General features: G+C 37.8%; 1 protein-coding gene across 5 annotated transcripts in view; it reads left to right on the plus strand.

The window, feature by feature from the left end:
• The window catches only part of dlc1 (DLC1 Rho GTPase activating protein), a 320,594-nt gene that overhangs the window by 281,991 nt on the left and 21,450 nt on the right, over window positions 1-17,153 (plus strand). For 4 of the 5 annotated variants that reach the window (XM_016994033.2, XM_008111705.3, XM_016994034.2 and 1 more), the window contains 3 exons: window positions 929-1,000; window positions 5,581-5,662; window positions 14,585-14,648. In XM_016994033.2, coding sequence (XP_016849522.2) covers window positions 929-1,000; window positions 5,581-5,662; window positions 14,585-14,648 — 218 coding nt within the window. Of the gene's footprint in view, window positions 1-928; window positions 1,001-5,404; window positions 5,523-5,580; window positions 5,663-14,584; window positions 14,649-17,153 lie in introns of those variants that run through there. The other variant, XM_062981526.1, reaches the window with a different exon arrangement.

The following is a 17,153-nucleotide window of genomic DNA, read 5'->3' on the forward strand; positions in this document are numbered from 1 at the left end:
GTCAACCTTGAACTGTATTCTGGACCAAGAATCCAAATTAATTAGACATGTTGGCACGCTAGATAAGAAAACAGTCCCTGTAACTCAAAGATTTTCACATATTCCCTTTCTCCTGGCCTCTTGTGCATACTTGTAAATGATTGGATCCTGCCAAATAGTATATTTTGAAGGAGTGAAATGCAAGAAAAGTATGTTTGGAGCAAATAACCTATATGTAAACTGAGTAACTCATAAATGCCATGGAGACCCATAGTTTTCTTCCACTTTTAACCTGGGTAGTAAATGTAGGCTTGAGTGGATGTAACACAATGTGTCAGTTGTTCTTGGATTTAAGTCTGTCAGTATTATTTACATGATCTTAAAAAAGTAAAGACTTAGCTTTACTAAGTATTTCAGCCTGCAAAATAGTCACATCAAAGCTACATGATTTACTGAGCAATTCTCATTTTACTTTGGATGTTTTTAGTGGTATCACTTTAGCCTGTATTATCCAATAAAAGCAGCCCTATCCCTTTGCTAAAGTTTTATTTTTTTCAGAAAAAGAAGATATGAGCCAGCAGTCCAGTACTGAGCCAGGGTCTTCCCTTGCGTCCTCAAAAACAGCTTCTTGTGATGATGGAGCTCTGTTAGCAGCAGTTTGCAATACAAGTCCTGTGTGTGGATAAATGTGTAGGCACTTTGTAGGCAGTGAACAGGAACTTAAGGAGTGTTTCTAGAACAGTGAAATTAAATCATTCTGTAAAACAATGAAAGTGGAAGCTGAATTTAAACCTTGTATTAACAGTGTGTGATAAATAAGAGCTGTTCTTCTAAGATGATATGTGAATATCATCTTATTTTCTAAGAATAGATATAAAAATTGTTTTGAAAATTGCATCTTTAGTTTTGAGAATCTCTAACTTGAAATTATCCATTATTTGTCTTCCAGAGATTGAGGCCAAGGAGGCATGTGATTGGCTGCGGGCAGCTGGGTTTCCACAGTATGCACAACTTTATGAGGGTAAGAAAGACTTGTTCTTTCAGTGTCCTTCATTTTTTTTAAAAAGAGTGAATTATACTAATTATAACTTTCAAAATGTATGTATTTTTGTAAATAATTATGCCCTGCCCTCATATTTAAATATCTTCAGGCAATGTATAATAAAATAAACTTGATTAATTTAAGTCTATGTGAACAGTAAAAATGATTTTATTAAACTAAGAAGCTAAATGAAAACAAACAAAAAAACAATTAAAATGGAAAATTAACTACATATGTGAATCTGTATAAAACCAGTTGGGTCCAAAAGGCTTTTTTCACAACCATGTTTTCATTTAATGCCTGAATAACAGCAGTGTAAATGCCAATTAGGCATCAGTGGAGGTTATTCCATTACTGAGATGCCACAGCAGAGAAGGTCCTGTTCCACGTCCTGCAACAGCATATTACCAGCTGATGGGACACAGAGGAGGACTCCTCCAGCAGAGCTCATACTTTAGGCAAGGCATATGTATGGAGAACTGTTCCTTCAAATACCAAGATCCCAAGATATTTAGGGCTTTCAATAACATTACCAGAACCCTCATTTCAGACCAATACGCTGAGCACAGTGACAGAGTGTGGATCATAATGATAGATAAGAGATGACCCTAAGCATTCATTTGTGTCCTGTCCATGACAAAAATGGCATCTTGAATTATGCTAAATTTGAAGCAGATAGATGTACTGTATTCTTCCATTTTAAGATGCACTTTCCCCGTCTATAAACACATCTCTAAAATGGGGTGCATCTTAGAATCACAAAGGTATCTTATGTATTTTTTTGTTTGTTGAGGTACTGAAATTAGGTTGTGTCTCACAATCAAATAAGTAGTTTTGGGCTTCTGAATTATGATGCAATCCTTTTTTGTTTTGTTACTTAATTTCAGGGATGGGAAAAACACTGACAGTGCTACCTCCACATTTGTAGGTGTTAGGAGAGCAGGACCCCCATGAAACTGGAAAAACGAGCACTCTTTGGAAAAGAAGGCTAAATATCTTGTAAAATTGCAACACTTATGATTCCATAACATTGAGTCATGGCAGTTAAAATGGTGTCAAAATGGTGTCAAACTGCATTAATTCTACAGTTTATATGTACCCCCAGAGTGATTACCTCAAAATCATCTAGTAGGTCATCTGGGTAGCTCACCAAGGAATAGAATCTCACTTCATGGTCCGCAGTCTTTTACTATACTAGGATGCCAGTACTATATGAGAATCAACTTTTATTTCTGAAATGGTATAGGAATGTATAGAGATGAAATAATTCCCTGGAAAAAAGGTTATATTAGTTGATGTTGTGTTTTCGGGAAAACCTAAGAAGATGTTTGATTGGGTTTCCAGTGTAAATGCTCTTCAGAGCAACCCAGGTCCCTTCTACACTGCCCTATATCCCAGGATCTGATCCCAGATTATCTGCTTATCCCCGATTATAGGGCAGTGGAGATTCATAAAATCCAGTTCAAAGCATATAATCTGGGATCAGATCCTGGGATATAGGGCAGTGTAGAAGGGACTTTAGAGGCTTTTCCCCAGTTGAATAGGAAAGGATGGCATCTCACCTCCCCAAAACTGGAAGTTACATCTGCATAGAGAGCCTTCATTATTTGGGTCTGGAAGCTGCAGCAGTGCTAAGTAGGTGTTTCTGATGAATGCTGTAGATGGGCTTTAATTTGCAGCTGCATTGGCAAGAGGAGACAATAATAGCACTAACAGAGACAACACTTGGCAACTCTTCTGTTTATCTGTTTAGGGACTGAGTTTCCTTCCATTATGTTCTCCACATTTGGAGCTGACATCATGCCAAGAAAAGTCCTTTTTGAAAAGAAATTGTTTTAAAACATATCTCACTGGGATAGGTCTTACTATTGTCTATTCACTTTGTTTTAAATCCTGTATTTATACACTTTGGTTTCTATTGCTCTTTCCAGGTACAGAAAGACTTAAGAAGCTTTTCTGTAACACAAGCTTGGACACACAATTAAAACTTTGTGCATATATGTGTGCGCGCGCACACCTTCCCTCAGTGCCATTAGATCTAATCATAATAATTGTTTGAACTATGAATTTATAGATCAGTAATTAAGATTATTTCTAATTGAAGACAGACCTGAATGATTTATGACTCACCTAGGCAAAGGTGAATGTATGGCTTCGCGACCCCACCATAATAAGGCACTGTAAATAGGAAATTTATTTATGAAAGGTGAAAATATATTAGTGAGAGATTATATACTTTTTGTCTGGATTGATATAGAGGTTGACTATCCCTTATCCATGGAACCCCCAGTGAAACAATGGGTTAAACCTTTGTGCTGGCAGGACTGCTGACCGAAAGGATGGTGGTTCAAATCCGGGGAGCGGGGTGAGCTCCCATCTGTCAGCTCTAGCTCTCCATGCAAGGTCATGAGAGAAGGTTCCCACAGGATGGTAAAACATCAAATATTCGGGCATCCCCTGGGCAACATCCTTGCAGATGGCCAATTCTCACACCAGAAGCCACTTGAAGTTTCTCAGGTCGCTCTTGATATGAAAAAAATCCCTTGTGCAAAATACTTGGGTAATATTTTGTTTGCCGGGGGGGGGGGGTGGATTTTGAGATAACTTGGGGGATGGGGGGGGCCAGGTCTAAACATAAAATTAATGTATGTTTCATAGACATATTATACGCAATCTGAAGGTAATTTTGTATGAAATATTTTAATCCTTTTGTTCATGAAATAAAGTTTATCAACCCATCAAAAAGCAAGGGTGTTACTTAATTCATCCACCCATGTAGACAGTTTTCGATTTTGGAGTATTTCAGATTTCAGAATTCCGTGGATAGATTGAAAAATAAATCGTGTTTTTCCCAAGGGCTGACAGGCAAAGCAGCTTAATGCATAGTTAGGTTCATTTACATGTTTTCGTTAGGATTTTCTGTGTGTTAGGGAAAACTACCCAAAAACATTAAAAGATATTGTACACAGACAGCATTTGCCTTGTTCCCAGTGGAATATGTTCGCTGCATCTGACTAGTAGCTGTTACTTGAGTATGTTGTAATGTATTGCATGTTTTATGATTTTATGTTTTTATGTTTTAAATGTATTTATGTGATAATATTATATTGTGTATTGCTGGGCTTAGTCCCCATGTGAGCTGCCCCAAGTCCCTTCAGGGAGATGGGACGAGGTATAAGAATAAAGTTGTTATTATTATTATTATTATTATTATTATTATTATTATTATTATTACTATTATTAAAACATCAGAGCATCAAAAATATGCAAACGTAGGATACTTAAAGTTGAGCATTCAACTCACAGCAAGCAGTGTGTGAAGTGTCATGTGGCTGTGAAGAATTTAGATCTTAGGGACAAACATGCAGAGTTCATTCTTGAAGATTACAAAAGGTTTATTTACAAAAATAACAGCTACATTTCTTAATAATAAAAATTGGGTCAGAGCTACTCTAACTCCATCCTTTCTTGGTTTCAAAAGAGAGAGAGAGAAATCTCCAAGCACACATCTCTCCTAACACACAAGCAGAGGGAGATTTCAATACACACAACACACACTAAGAAGTAAAAGTAGAGGTCAAAAGCTAAAGGCATGCACCTGCAAAGTATCCATTCTATACAACCAATCAAATGAGAGCAGAAACAGAGAGGGGAGAAGAAATAAACACATTCCAACTATCATTCAGGAGTCGGGGGGGGGGGTGGAACGCACCCTCAGCCTATTCTAAGCTAACTAACTACTCATTGAGGACTGCAGACTTGGGCAGTGTGGGGTTGAATTCCAACAGTTTAAATGCCTTTGTCTATATTTCCATGAAATCATAGACTTGTAAGAAGGAACCCAAGAGTCATGTATAGGAGTTCCCAGTTTTAAAATTTCCCCAGTCCCATAGCACTGGGGCACTCTACATGTTTCTCCCTAAACTGCCAATCCCAGGGTTCCATGGAATGAAACTATGGCAGTTAAAGTGGAATAAGAGCATTTTAACTGAGTAATGTGAATGGCCCCCTTATTCTTTTCCTGCCCCTTGCCCCCAATGGAAATGTCAAGAGGCTTCCTAGCAGATTGAGTCATCATCTGTTCAGCTCATGATTCCCAACAGGATGTCAGCCCTAGTCTGTTAAAAATGCCTCTTCACTGAATGATGTTTTCTTTCTCCTGTTGGTTGCTTTCCAGCGCTGGTGGAATTGTTAGCCTTTTGCCTAAATGCTGTTCTCTGCAAACTCTTGGAAAGTGTCCTCCAAACATGAGTGCTTTAAAAAAAAGTTCAGATTGGATTTTCACAGCTCACGCCATTGAGAATTTGGCTCCGGTGCTCTCCCTTTCGTCCCTTTCCTTCCTGTTCCACATGGGAAATTTCAGCCGCCAGCCCTGTGTGTGCAAGGTTGCTTATGTGAAACAAAGCTGCTGTCACACATCCAAGGCGGTATGAAGGGAAATTTATCTTGTAGGAGCCCGTTCTTTGTATCTGATTTCTTGGAGACAGATGGTTGCTTTGAAGTAAGTGTCTTTGGAAATAGCCTTCTTTCTGATTGCCTATCCATCTTAATTCCTGCAGATCTTATATTTCCCATTGACATTGCTTCAGTCAAGAGGGAGCATGATTTTCTGGACAGAGATGCCATTGAAGCTTTGTGCAGGTACGTGAGAAAGGACTGCTTTGGGGAAGTGATACTCAAAAGTGGAATAAGGAAGAAAGTTTCTGCTGAGTATTACCCGTTCATCTAATTCTAAATGTTCTTCCTATTGCAAATATATTATATTGGTCTTTTTTCAAATGACACTCAGAAAAAAAAATGTTTTTACAAAATTGGCTTTGAGGTATGTTTCGGTGGTGGTGACAATCCAGCCCCTCAAACAATGACCTTAAACCACATGCATATAGCAAATCGTGTCTATTCCCTGATACTAAAAGTTTTAATCATAATCCTTCATTCCCAGACAGTACTGTGTTCCATCAATGCCCTGTGCTATTTATCCTAAGTGTAATTTTCACATGGATTTCAGCAATTGAATTCTGCTAAGAATAACATTGAATATGTCTCTGTATAGGAAAGCAGTACTGTTTTATTTTTTAGATTGCCACTTTTGCATAGTCTCTTTGAAGAAGGGAAGGGTCTGGCAAGGAAACAAAATAGGGGAAACATACTTTTGTTGGGTAAAACTAACAATAGATGTGTTGTGGTTTCCTGTTGTAGCTTATTCTACTGTAGATTACCAAATGTAAGTTGTGTGTGTGATTAGATTACTATGATCAAAACTGGTTTCTTGTAGCATATTTAACACTGTTACAGAACGATAGCCTTTCTCTTTGTTTCATTATGTGACAGTTGGACAGATAATTATCTTGGGCTGAACTGAACCTCTCAGGGAAATATTCTACATTGTATTATCGAAGGGTTTCACGGCCAGAATCACTGGGGTGTTATGTGGTTTCTGGGCTATATGGCCGTGTTCTAGCAGCATTTTCTCCTGATGTTTCACCTCTACATCTATGGCTGGCACCTTCAGAGAAGAAGAAGATACCAGCCACAGATGCAGGCGAAACATCAGGAGAAAATGCAGCTAGAAGATGACCATACAGCATGGAAATCACATAACACCCCACATTCTACTTTCATTTTCACCAAGTACAATAAACTGTCAAATTAAAAGATTGAATCTAATTAAAAGATTGAATCATTGCAGCTTTAACATTTTATGGTTAATATTTATCATTAATTGGTTTAAGATGGTATTTTAAAAAATTCACTTAGGGTTGTGAGTTTTTCGGGCTGTATGGCCATGTTCCAGAAGCATTCCCTCCTGACATTTCACCCACATCTGTGGCAGGCATCCTCAGAGGTTGTGAGGTCTGTTGGAACTAGGCAAGTAGGATTTATATATCTGATTATATATCTGTGGAAAGTCCATTTGCAACATTCATATTTGCTTCAAACAGACAAGAGTTCTTTCTCCCTACTTGGACTTTCCACTGATATATAAACCTCACTTATCTAGTTTCCAACAGACCTCACAACCTCTGAGGATGCCTGCCATCAGATGTGTGTGAAACGTCCGAAGAGAATGCTTCTGGAACATGGCCCTACAGCCTGGAAAACTCACAGCAACCCAGTGAATCCAGCAATGAAAGCCTTCAACAGCAGATAATTCATTTAATTTTATTAATGAAGTAAACCAAAAGTAAACCATATTTGCCAATCAACCCCAGTCATCAGTCTGGAACATTTTAAAAACACTGAAAAAATGAGACAACAAAGGATTATTTGGAACAACCCCTTCCAAATCAGGACAGGTAGAAGAAAGAGGATTCTGTATATTGAAACTAAAAGGACTCATCTTAGGTCCCATCTACACTGCTGTTATATGCCAGGATCTGATCCCAGATTGTCTTCTTATCCCAGATGACTTGACAGTGGAGACTAATATAATCCAATTCAAAGCAGAAAACCTGGGATCAGATTCTGGGCTATAAGGGCACTGTAGACGGGGGCCATAGATACCTCTTGATTCACAACAGAAAAAAACAACCCTGACATTCCTGGATGGTTAGTTTAGCTCTCTCTCTCTTATTTTTACCCCTGCTTGTTTGTTGCTGCTTTTTCCAATTTTGCCTGGGGAAAGGGAGTAAAGTACTCCATGGGATTTTTGGGATGGGAGGAGTCCTGGACTATATCTCCATTTCCTTTGAAGTTTTATGTGGATCAGTACTCTTATTTTATAGAGGGTATCAGAGAAGGAAGCAGTGTATCCGCTCTCTGCCCCAGGCAATTGGTTACAGAGTAAGGTAACTTTCCAGAGCAAGAAAGGGAAGCAAATAGGGAAAGACCAAGGTGAGAGCCGAGCATTTTATTAATCACTGCTTTTGACACACCTTTTTCTTCAGCTGTCAAACCAAGTAGAAATTGGTTTAGTGGGGCTGATAATGAAAAACTCTTTTAATGCTTGTTGAACAGTAGTGTAGCTAGGGCAAAGTGAGGGCAGGTCTCCACTCCATAACAACTCTGCCACTGTAAATGAATTTTTCCTTCAGTCGTTGTTTCTAGCAGTAATGTAGAACTTCAATTGAGCATTTAGAAATACAGTGGATCTTCCAAAGAAAAGATACAGGCAAAGTTACTAAGAGAGGGCACAGCAAATGTCAGTTCTAGGTGTGAACAATTTTCAGTGCAATGCTAGAAATCTGGAGAATATAGGGAAGTTTCATTGAGAAGCTGGGAAGTAAAGAGTTATACTTAAGAGCAATGGGAAATTAACACTGGTGTTGATGAGATTATAACTGTAACAAATGTCTTCTAGAAAGTACCTTGAGATTGAGATTTGTCAACAACCAATTCATTCCTGTTGGAATTATTTGGGAGCCAAATCGTATTTTTGGTGGATCATTTTGCAATCTTTGTGCTCGGTGATGCTGTAGTTTAAACAAATGCACACAGGGATTTTTTTTAATGTCATTTCTGAAGGATGAAGTTTTATACTCATATGTTTGGACATAAGCCCCATTGAAATTAGTGGGGTTCAAAAACATTGAAATTAGCAGTTCAAAAACAACAAATGTGAGTAGGTCAATAGGTACCGCCGGCCATATGACCTTGGAGGCATCTACAGACAACATCGGCTCTTTGGCTTAGAAATGGAGATGAGCACCAACCCCCAGAATTGGACACGGCTAGACTTAATGTCAGGGGAAAACCTTTACCTTTACCTTATTTACAGTGTTGGGATACTGTTGGGAATTTATTTCTTCAGACTCGCACTTTACTGTGATCAGGTCTTAAGCAGAATCAGATTTCTTTTTCAACCTAAACATCTCCTGCGAGGAAATTATTTTCCTATGTACTTTATTTTTATACAAAATTTGTTACCTTGTGTCTCTCTGTTCAGTTCCAATTCCACTGTCTTATAGCTACTTCTGAATTTCATTGGTGGTTGTGACTGCCTATGTTATTCCTAAAACCTACATGGAGGCTTATGTTACAGTCCTTATTCAGGATTTACACACACACAGAGAGAGAGGGGGGGGGTGTAGGCAGTCCCTAAGTTACAAACAAAATAGGTTCTCTAGATTTGTTCCTAAATTCGTAATTTGGAACAGGTACATTTTTTCAGTGTAACTCCAGATAGAGTTGAGTCTCGCTTATCCAACCTTCGCTTATCCAACATTCTGTATTATCCAATGCAGTCTGCCTTTTAGTAGTCAATTTTTTGTAGTCAGTGTTTTCTATACATTGCGATGTTTTGGTACTAAATTTGAAAATACAGTAATTGCTACATAACATTGCTGTGTATTGAACTGCCTTTTCTGTAAATTTGTTGTAAGACATGATATTTATAAAATCATAATGTAATTTGACATTTAATAGGCTCTTTCTTAATCCCTCCTTATTATCCAACATTTTCACTTATCCAACTTTCTGCCAGCCCGTTTATGTTGGATGAACAAGACTCTACTGTATAGATAGATAGATAGATAGACAGACAGACACACACACACACACACACACACACTTTGGATAGCATAGGTGTTTGTTTTGCTGTCTGTGCCCCTGTTCAGAAGATTTCACCGCACTTTCTGTTCCTGTGATAATTGGATTTTGAAAAATTTGATTTGCTCTGGCAACAAGGATTGGCGAGAAAGCTTCAGTTGAGACATCTTTTGTAGATATATTGAGGCCTGAAATAAGACTTTCAAAATAAGTTCTCACATCTACTCAGGAGTAAGTCGCATTTATGTCAGCAGTGCTTCCTTCTAATTAGATATACATAAGATTGTATTAGTATCCATTTGCTATACCATAACACTTTTCAGGGGGGAAACGTCCATAATATTTTGCATTTGTCTTTCCTTCTAAATGCTTCTTTTGTTTAGTCCTGCAGAAAAAAATGTCTTGCCTTTCTGTGAAGTGTGGTAGTGTGTGAATTTTATTTTTAAAGATACCACAGTGGAAAAATCGTTTTCACAGTCTGCACACTTTATCTGCCCCAGCTGCCCAAGGGTCTTTTTTTTTAAAAGAAGGGTCTTGCAGATAATCTTCTTGAAATCAAAGACATTCTTATCAGGGCTGGCTGGAAATGTGTTTTCTGTGATAGATCAGAATAGTGGGTTGGTTAAATGAACAGGTTGAAACCAGATAACCCTGAATAGAGACCAATGTTATAAATGTTTATATAAAACAAATCTCACGATTCAAACTGTATGAGATCTTTTTATAAAGAAGAATAAACAAGTCTTACTCATACTTTAACTGCCATTTGAAGTCAATCCACAATAACACATTTGCTGTGAAGTTTGAAAAGGAAGAAGCTTATTTTTTTCTCTCTCAATGTGTGAGAATTATGCAGCTCTTCAGATATTGGACTACAAATTCCATCCACATTAGTCAGGTCAGCCAATGTTGATGAATGCTGGGAGTTGCAATCCAACAACAGTAGGATTCCCACCTTTTCTGTGAATCACACAAATATGTTTGGATACTCAGAACAGACTCCCATAGAAATGGAATCTCTTGAATGAAGGAGCCTACAGATATGAAATGAAAGACATTCTTATCAGGCTGTCTGAAAATATGTTTTCTGTGACAGATCAGAGTGGTGGGCTGTTACATGCAACAGGTTGTACTATCACAAGACATTTTCCCCCAGGATATGTGCTATCCCTTTTGATCCTTACAAGTTAAAAAGTTAACAACTGTATCAAGAGTCCCTGTGTTAGTTAGTATGTAGGACTATGTGAAATTTAAATACATATCAGTGAGGATATATTCCTGCCTAGACTGCGGATACCTGGTACCACAGATGTGACTGAATGCCTTTAAATTACCTGATTTCCAGTCTCAACATAAAGTTGCACTGGAATACTTAGGTATTCTACCCATGAATTCAATATGCCCCCCAGTGCAATTCTGTGGTAACTTCTGTGGGAGGCATATCATAGAAACACTGGAGGACCTAACAAATTCTTTGACACAACTTTTCTCCAGGTGCTAATAAATGAAACCATAGATATGGATTCCACGGTTACAGGAGCTTTACTGTATACTTACACCTGTAATCAGATAATGCAAGGTCTCGTGTTTCAGTTATTCATTTCCTGAACATGGAAAAGTTTCTTTTGGGTGGAGGATTCTGCAAGTTACCATCCAGAAAAGTGATCGTTTCCTGTCCTGAACGTACATGTGTGTAGCTGCCAAAAATGCCTGGTGAAGTCTTTCTAATGTTCAGCCCCTGTGTTATGGAAACACCACTGTTTCACAGGCATATGAAAGCCTCACAAAAGGGGATAATTGCCTTTAACATACATTTACAAAGCATTCTGTGTATATCATTGTATTTTATTATAAAGAAGCAAGGAAAACAACAAATCTAGCATAAAGGTAAAATGGAAGCAAAATAAACCATTGAGACCAAATTGTATAGTGTCATGATCATGAGCCATTGGCTTATTTGCTCCCCATTTTCTTCCATAGTAGTGGTTCTCAACCTGTGGGTCTCCAGATGTTTTGGCCTTCAACTCCCAGAAATCCTAACAGCTGGTAAACTGGCTGGGATTTCTGGGATTTGTAGATGAAAACACCTGGGGACCCACAGAACCACTGCTCTATAGCCTGAGTGACAATAATGGAAGCCTTCATCCATCCTTTTCTTAACCATCTTCTGTTGTAATGTCCAGGCCCTAAACTTTGATTAGTTATCATCGTAGTTTAGGGAAACATGCTAGCTTCCTAAACTACAACCTTTATTAAACCTTAGCTAAGACTAATTACAATTTGTTTGAATGCAGACATTACAACCCAATGTAGTGAAATGTGAAAGCAAACTGATAAAATGATGTCTAAGTGATGCTTCTGTCAGGTAGTCTTTCTATCCTATACTGAATAATATTGATTTTGAGCTAGGTTGGACTTACCTCTTCTGACCTAAAACTTTGCCTCTCCTGAAGTTATTTAAAAGATTCCCACTGTCCTCCATTAAACTAGCTGTAGAATATTGTTATTCACACATATATGCATAGAATGGACATTCATATTGCATGTTAAATGTATATTCTGTGAATAGTATGTTTTAATAAAAACACCCATCCTTTTCGAAATCACACCAGTTTAATTCTTGTGTGGTATGTAACAGTGAGAGAAAACTGAGAGAAACTATACAACTGTGGTGGAGGGAGCCTTTTTATTTTCTTTCTTTTCGAAAGATTAGCAGAGCTGTCCTGGGGCTATAATAAAATTAATTATATTATACATAGAAAAGAACAGAATAGGCACCTGATGTGTGGAAAATTAGTTTTCCTCTATGCAGTTTCAGCTTGGTAAACTTGGAAAATAATGAAAGAAATCAGCAGTAGGTCGTATTGTGCGAACAAATTTTCTGGTTGAAAGTAATTTCCTTCTTTTTTCAATATAGTCAAGGAGACAATAACACACAACTCACACAAATGCACACGTAGTACATTCATTTTCACCTCTGCTTACAATTAGTCTTCTCATCATTTAAAATCAATGTAGACCCTGGCAAAATTATATTGGGTGTAGTAAGGACCTGTAATAAAACATCGCTGTGTTAGAGTTCACTTTTTAGGGTGCCAGTTAACCATGCCCTTTTCCAGAATGTAAAGTGACCTCCTCCAGAATACAGTCAGCTCTCCACGTTTGCAGGGCTTAGGCCACAGGACCTGTGTGAAAGTGAAATAATGTGGATAAAGAAATAGCTATTTTTTTAACCCGAGACAAACCCTTTCTAGGAATTTCTAAATCATCCAGCATAACTCTATGGTCAACTTTCACTGGAAACAAACTGTAGACTTGCATTTGAGAACCTACAGGTTCCTAGAGAAATATTATTTCTAGAACTCTCTAGGTCAGGGGTCCCCAAACTAAGGTCTGTGGGCCAGATGCAGCCCTCCAAAGTCATTTGCGTGGCCCCTGTCCTAAACTTTAGACCTAAGTCTGAAATGATTTGAAGGCACACAACAACAATCCTAATTTTGGATTATTTCATCATAGTTCGGCCCCCCAACAGTCTGAGGGACCGTGAACCGGCCCTCCACTTTAAAAGTTTGAGGACCCCTGCTTTAGGTCTTCCAGCATGATTGGAAGACGTTGACCACAACACTGAAGGCACTAGTGATTCCTAGAAGAGAGCATGTTTAATTCAATTCATGAAAAATCAAAACTGAAAATGTGGAGGGATGTTGTTCTCCATTCTCTATTCTCCTTTTCCATTCCTCTTGCCAGCATATTGACCCAAAATCATGGGTTCAGATCTGGGTGTGCTTATTTGTTTATAGATGATAGGAAGTGAACACTTTTCATTAAAATAAATTCTTGGAATATGCTAGATTAAGAACACAATGGAGCGTGACCAGAGGGCTATCCATATTATGTTGTGTGAGCATGCTGCTATCTATATGCATATATACAGTATACATTTTGGATACACGTAGAATATGTATGTGAATAGTTGTGCACATGTTCACTGTTCAAAAATGTGAATAAAGATCAGTTTTACTACTCCTATCGTTATAGTTGTATCTGTAGACAAGATCAATAATCTAAATTATAGCCATGTTAGTCTGGAATATATGGGGAAAATCTTTTAGCATCATAGACACCAACTAAGAGAACAAAGTTTGTAGCATAAGCTTTAATCAACTAAGCCTGTTTCCTCAGATGTATATGATCAGTAATATTTAGTGTTATGTACAGTATTGTCCATGATGCAGTATGAGCAAAAATGTGTAGAAGTTCAATATAAATAATAATCCTGTGTCGGCGAATTTCCTATCTGATCTTGAAAGCTAAGCCGTGTCAGTCCTCGTTAGTACTTGGATGGGTGGCGTAAACCACATTTCAGAGGAACTGATAAAAACACCTTGAGTATTGCTTAAGAAAACTCTATGAAATGTCAAGGGTGCTCTGAATGTGATTTTCCTGCTTCTTGGCAGGGGATTGGACTGGATGGCCCATGAGGTCTCTTCCAACTCTATGATTCTATAATGCTATGAAATCAAGGTGGCTGCCATAAGTTGACAGGTGACATAAAGGCATGTACACACATAAAATGCCATAGTATTAAGGAATAATTATCACTTCGCTGATTTTTTTTTTATTTCTGCTGAGTAGCATATGAAACTGTGTTAGATGTGAAAGGTTTCTTCCAAAATATTTTGCTCTTAATTTCACACAGAGATTGTAGCATTCCAAGGAAGTTCAGTCCCTGGAAGACCTTGGTACTTTTCCACTTGAATAACACGAAACTAGTATGACCACACAACAGTTACCTCAAACTTGTTATTCTCCAACTGAACAAACTTTACTTTATGGTCCCAACTCATAAGAAATTGGTTTAGGAAAGTTTGTTTTTATGTTTCTGCATTTGCATCCCGCCCACTTGACAAAATCAGATGGTAGCATGTGGTATTCATTAAACATAAGCACTATTTTTGAGACTTCCTTTTTGGTCATTTGTATGTAAATAAGCTTAGTGTGAGCTTCTGCAATAAAGTCATGAGTATCACAGAATGGCATGTTGACTGTTAATGTTGTATGGTTTTTTCTCCATAGACGGTTGAATACTCTAAACAAATGTGCAGTGATGAAACTAGAAATCAGTCCACATAGGAAACGGGTAAGTGCCTTCAATAAATTTATCACTATGCTCAAAAAATGTGGACGAAATGCTTTGATTACCTATCTTTCATTATATAGCTTTATCTTCTTCCTTATAAGCAATTTTAATTGATCTTAGGAGGATTTATTCCCTCACAGGCATAGATAGGACTTCAACCTCAGGCTGAAAACGTAAACAAATTTACAAGAGAGTGATCTAGAAAGGCATCCTTTTGGGTAAATAGATCTTAAGTTTCAACAAAATAATTTTAGGTCTAGGGAAAAAGGTATCCTTTAAATACAGTAAGAACTCATTTGATGATTTGAGTAGAGCAAGGTCTGGGGATCCTCTGTGAGCCACAGACCAAGTGAGAAATGTTAGCAAACGTCAGACATTAGGACATTGAATGAATAAAGTTCCTGAACAAGTTCCACTAAGATAAAATCTTGCATAATTGACCATCCCACTGAATAGTGTTAATTGATGAATAATATAAAATTCCTATGCATTCTTATTTGCCAGTTAAGTGACATGGAACAAAGTCATGTTTCCGTCCTCCAAGAGATGCATGGAATCCAAGCAACTTAATTCTGTTGACTTGTTAAACTCTAAATGCCTCAAAGCTAGGTCACATTTCCTCTCCTTTCCTTTGAAGTATTTGGTAATCATTTATCATGTTCCATAGAATAAAGGGCATGTTTTACTTGGAGTATGAGGTAAAAGTGCCATTCCATTTAATGGACCTGGATTGCGTCAACGATGCTGTAGTGGCTCACAGTTACTATCTGCACTGAAAGGGGGCTTTGGGTTTGGAGGCCATTTGTACTGATCAGCATTCATTCATTAAAAATTGTAATCATTGTATAAGCATTTGCTACAAAATTAGTAAATAGACAGTAAAACTTTCCATTCTAAAGGGTATATATTTAGACTATGTTACTAATGCATATTGGGGTTTCTTCCAGCAGAAGCAGCAGGGACTTTATGTACCTTTAAATTGCCTGTCAGTTTACGGGAATGGTATGCATTTCATAGGGCTTTCATATGCAAGGAGCACTAAGAGTTGACATTCATTGCCTTCCTCTGAACATAGCCTACAGCACCCGAAATTCCCTGAAGGTTTAACTCCATTTTGTAAGTAAGTCTGACTCTGCTTGGCTTCCAACTGTTGCCTTCAGGGCATTTTGGTTGTTCCAACATGAGCACTAAGGGGTTTGCCTGCTATTAATGGGGAAATATCTTGTTCAGAATTGGCAGTGTCCAACTGTCAAATGTGGGCTGTGCTGTATTATACAAGAATAGTGACAGCTTTAGAAGTAAGAGCCTTGTGCAGATAATAGTCTGGGGTATTTCCATCATCTGATAATGCATGATGAGCCACTGTGAAACAGGAAGCTGTAAAAGAACTTTGCCCTGTGATATATTTTGTATCATGTGCATTTGCATTCTTTGCAACATTTGCATTCTGATATGATCACCTTGTCCCACCAGGTGAACCTACTGGCTACTAAGTAATGAGGGCCCTTTCAATTCACTGACTGTTGTAGTTTTATTCTATGGAATTTTGGGATTTGCAGTGTAAGTACCAAGAATTCTCAGCCAGAGAGCTCTCCGTCAACTACAGATCCCAAGATTCCATTAGGGTGGAGCTGTGGCAGTTGAAGTGGAATCATTGCACTGCAATTGTGTAATGTGAAAAGACATTGAAACTGTCAAGTCGCCATCAATCATAGAGTTAGCCATGGAGAAAAGGGAAAGTGTTGTATAGACTTCTTAGAGTTTAATTCAGAGCAAACTCTTTCAGTTTTTTGTTTTCTCAGTTTCCATATCTCTTCAGATACAGACAAAGTAAACATACACAATTCTTTAACAACCATGTTTCATCTAGCTCAGTAATTCTCAACCTGGGGTCTCCAGATGTTTTTGGCCTACAACTCCCTGAAATCCCAGCCAGTTTACCAGCTGTTAGGATTTCTGAGAGTTGTAGGCCAAAAACATCTGGGAACCCCAAATTGAGAACCACTGAGATCATTGGTAGATTTCAATAATGTCAACTGTTGTCTTTAGTGAATCCTGCTGTAAAGAAGGTTTGCAATGGGAGGGGAAAGACACTAGATAGGGCAAGACAAGAAATTTAATTAGTAAGGAAGTGGCTAGAGTTTTAAAATATTGTGATTTTTAAGATTCAATTGATTTCAGCTGATTAAATATCAAACTATGTGGAAACCTTGAATTCGAAAATGTAAGCAAACTAAATATTTCTCAGTTGGATAGAGTGATGTAGTGAAGATTTATTCAGGCAATTAAGAGATACCAGGGCTTATTTTCTCTAACACAGTATTCCTTCATTTTGCTTTGTGTGGGGAATCTAGTTCTAGTTTCTGATAGGTTTTGTTTTAGAGTTAAATTGTCAACATAGAGTACATGTACTTCTAGTATTCTTCCTTGATAACTGAGTGATTTCCCATGTAAATAAAAAAGTAAGGCTGTTATGTTAATATCTTAGCCTTCCTCTTTAAAGGT

Source organism: Anolis carolinensis, chromosome 5 (genome assembly GCF_035594765.1).
Source record: "Anolis carolinensis isolate JA03-04 chromosome 5, rAnoCar3.1.pri, whole genome shotgun sequence".
Taxonomy (NCBI): domain Eukaryota; kingdom Metazoa; phylum Chordata; class Lepidosauria; order Squamata; family Dactyloidae; genus Anolis; species Anolis carolinensis.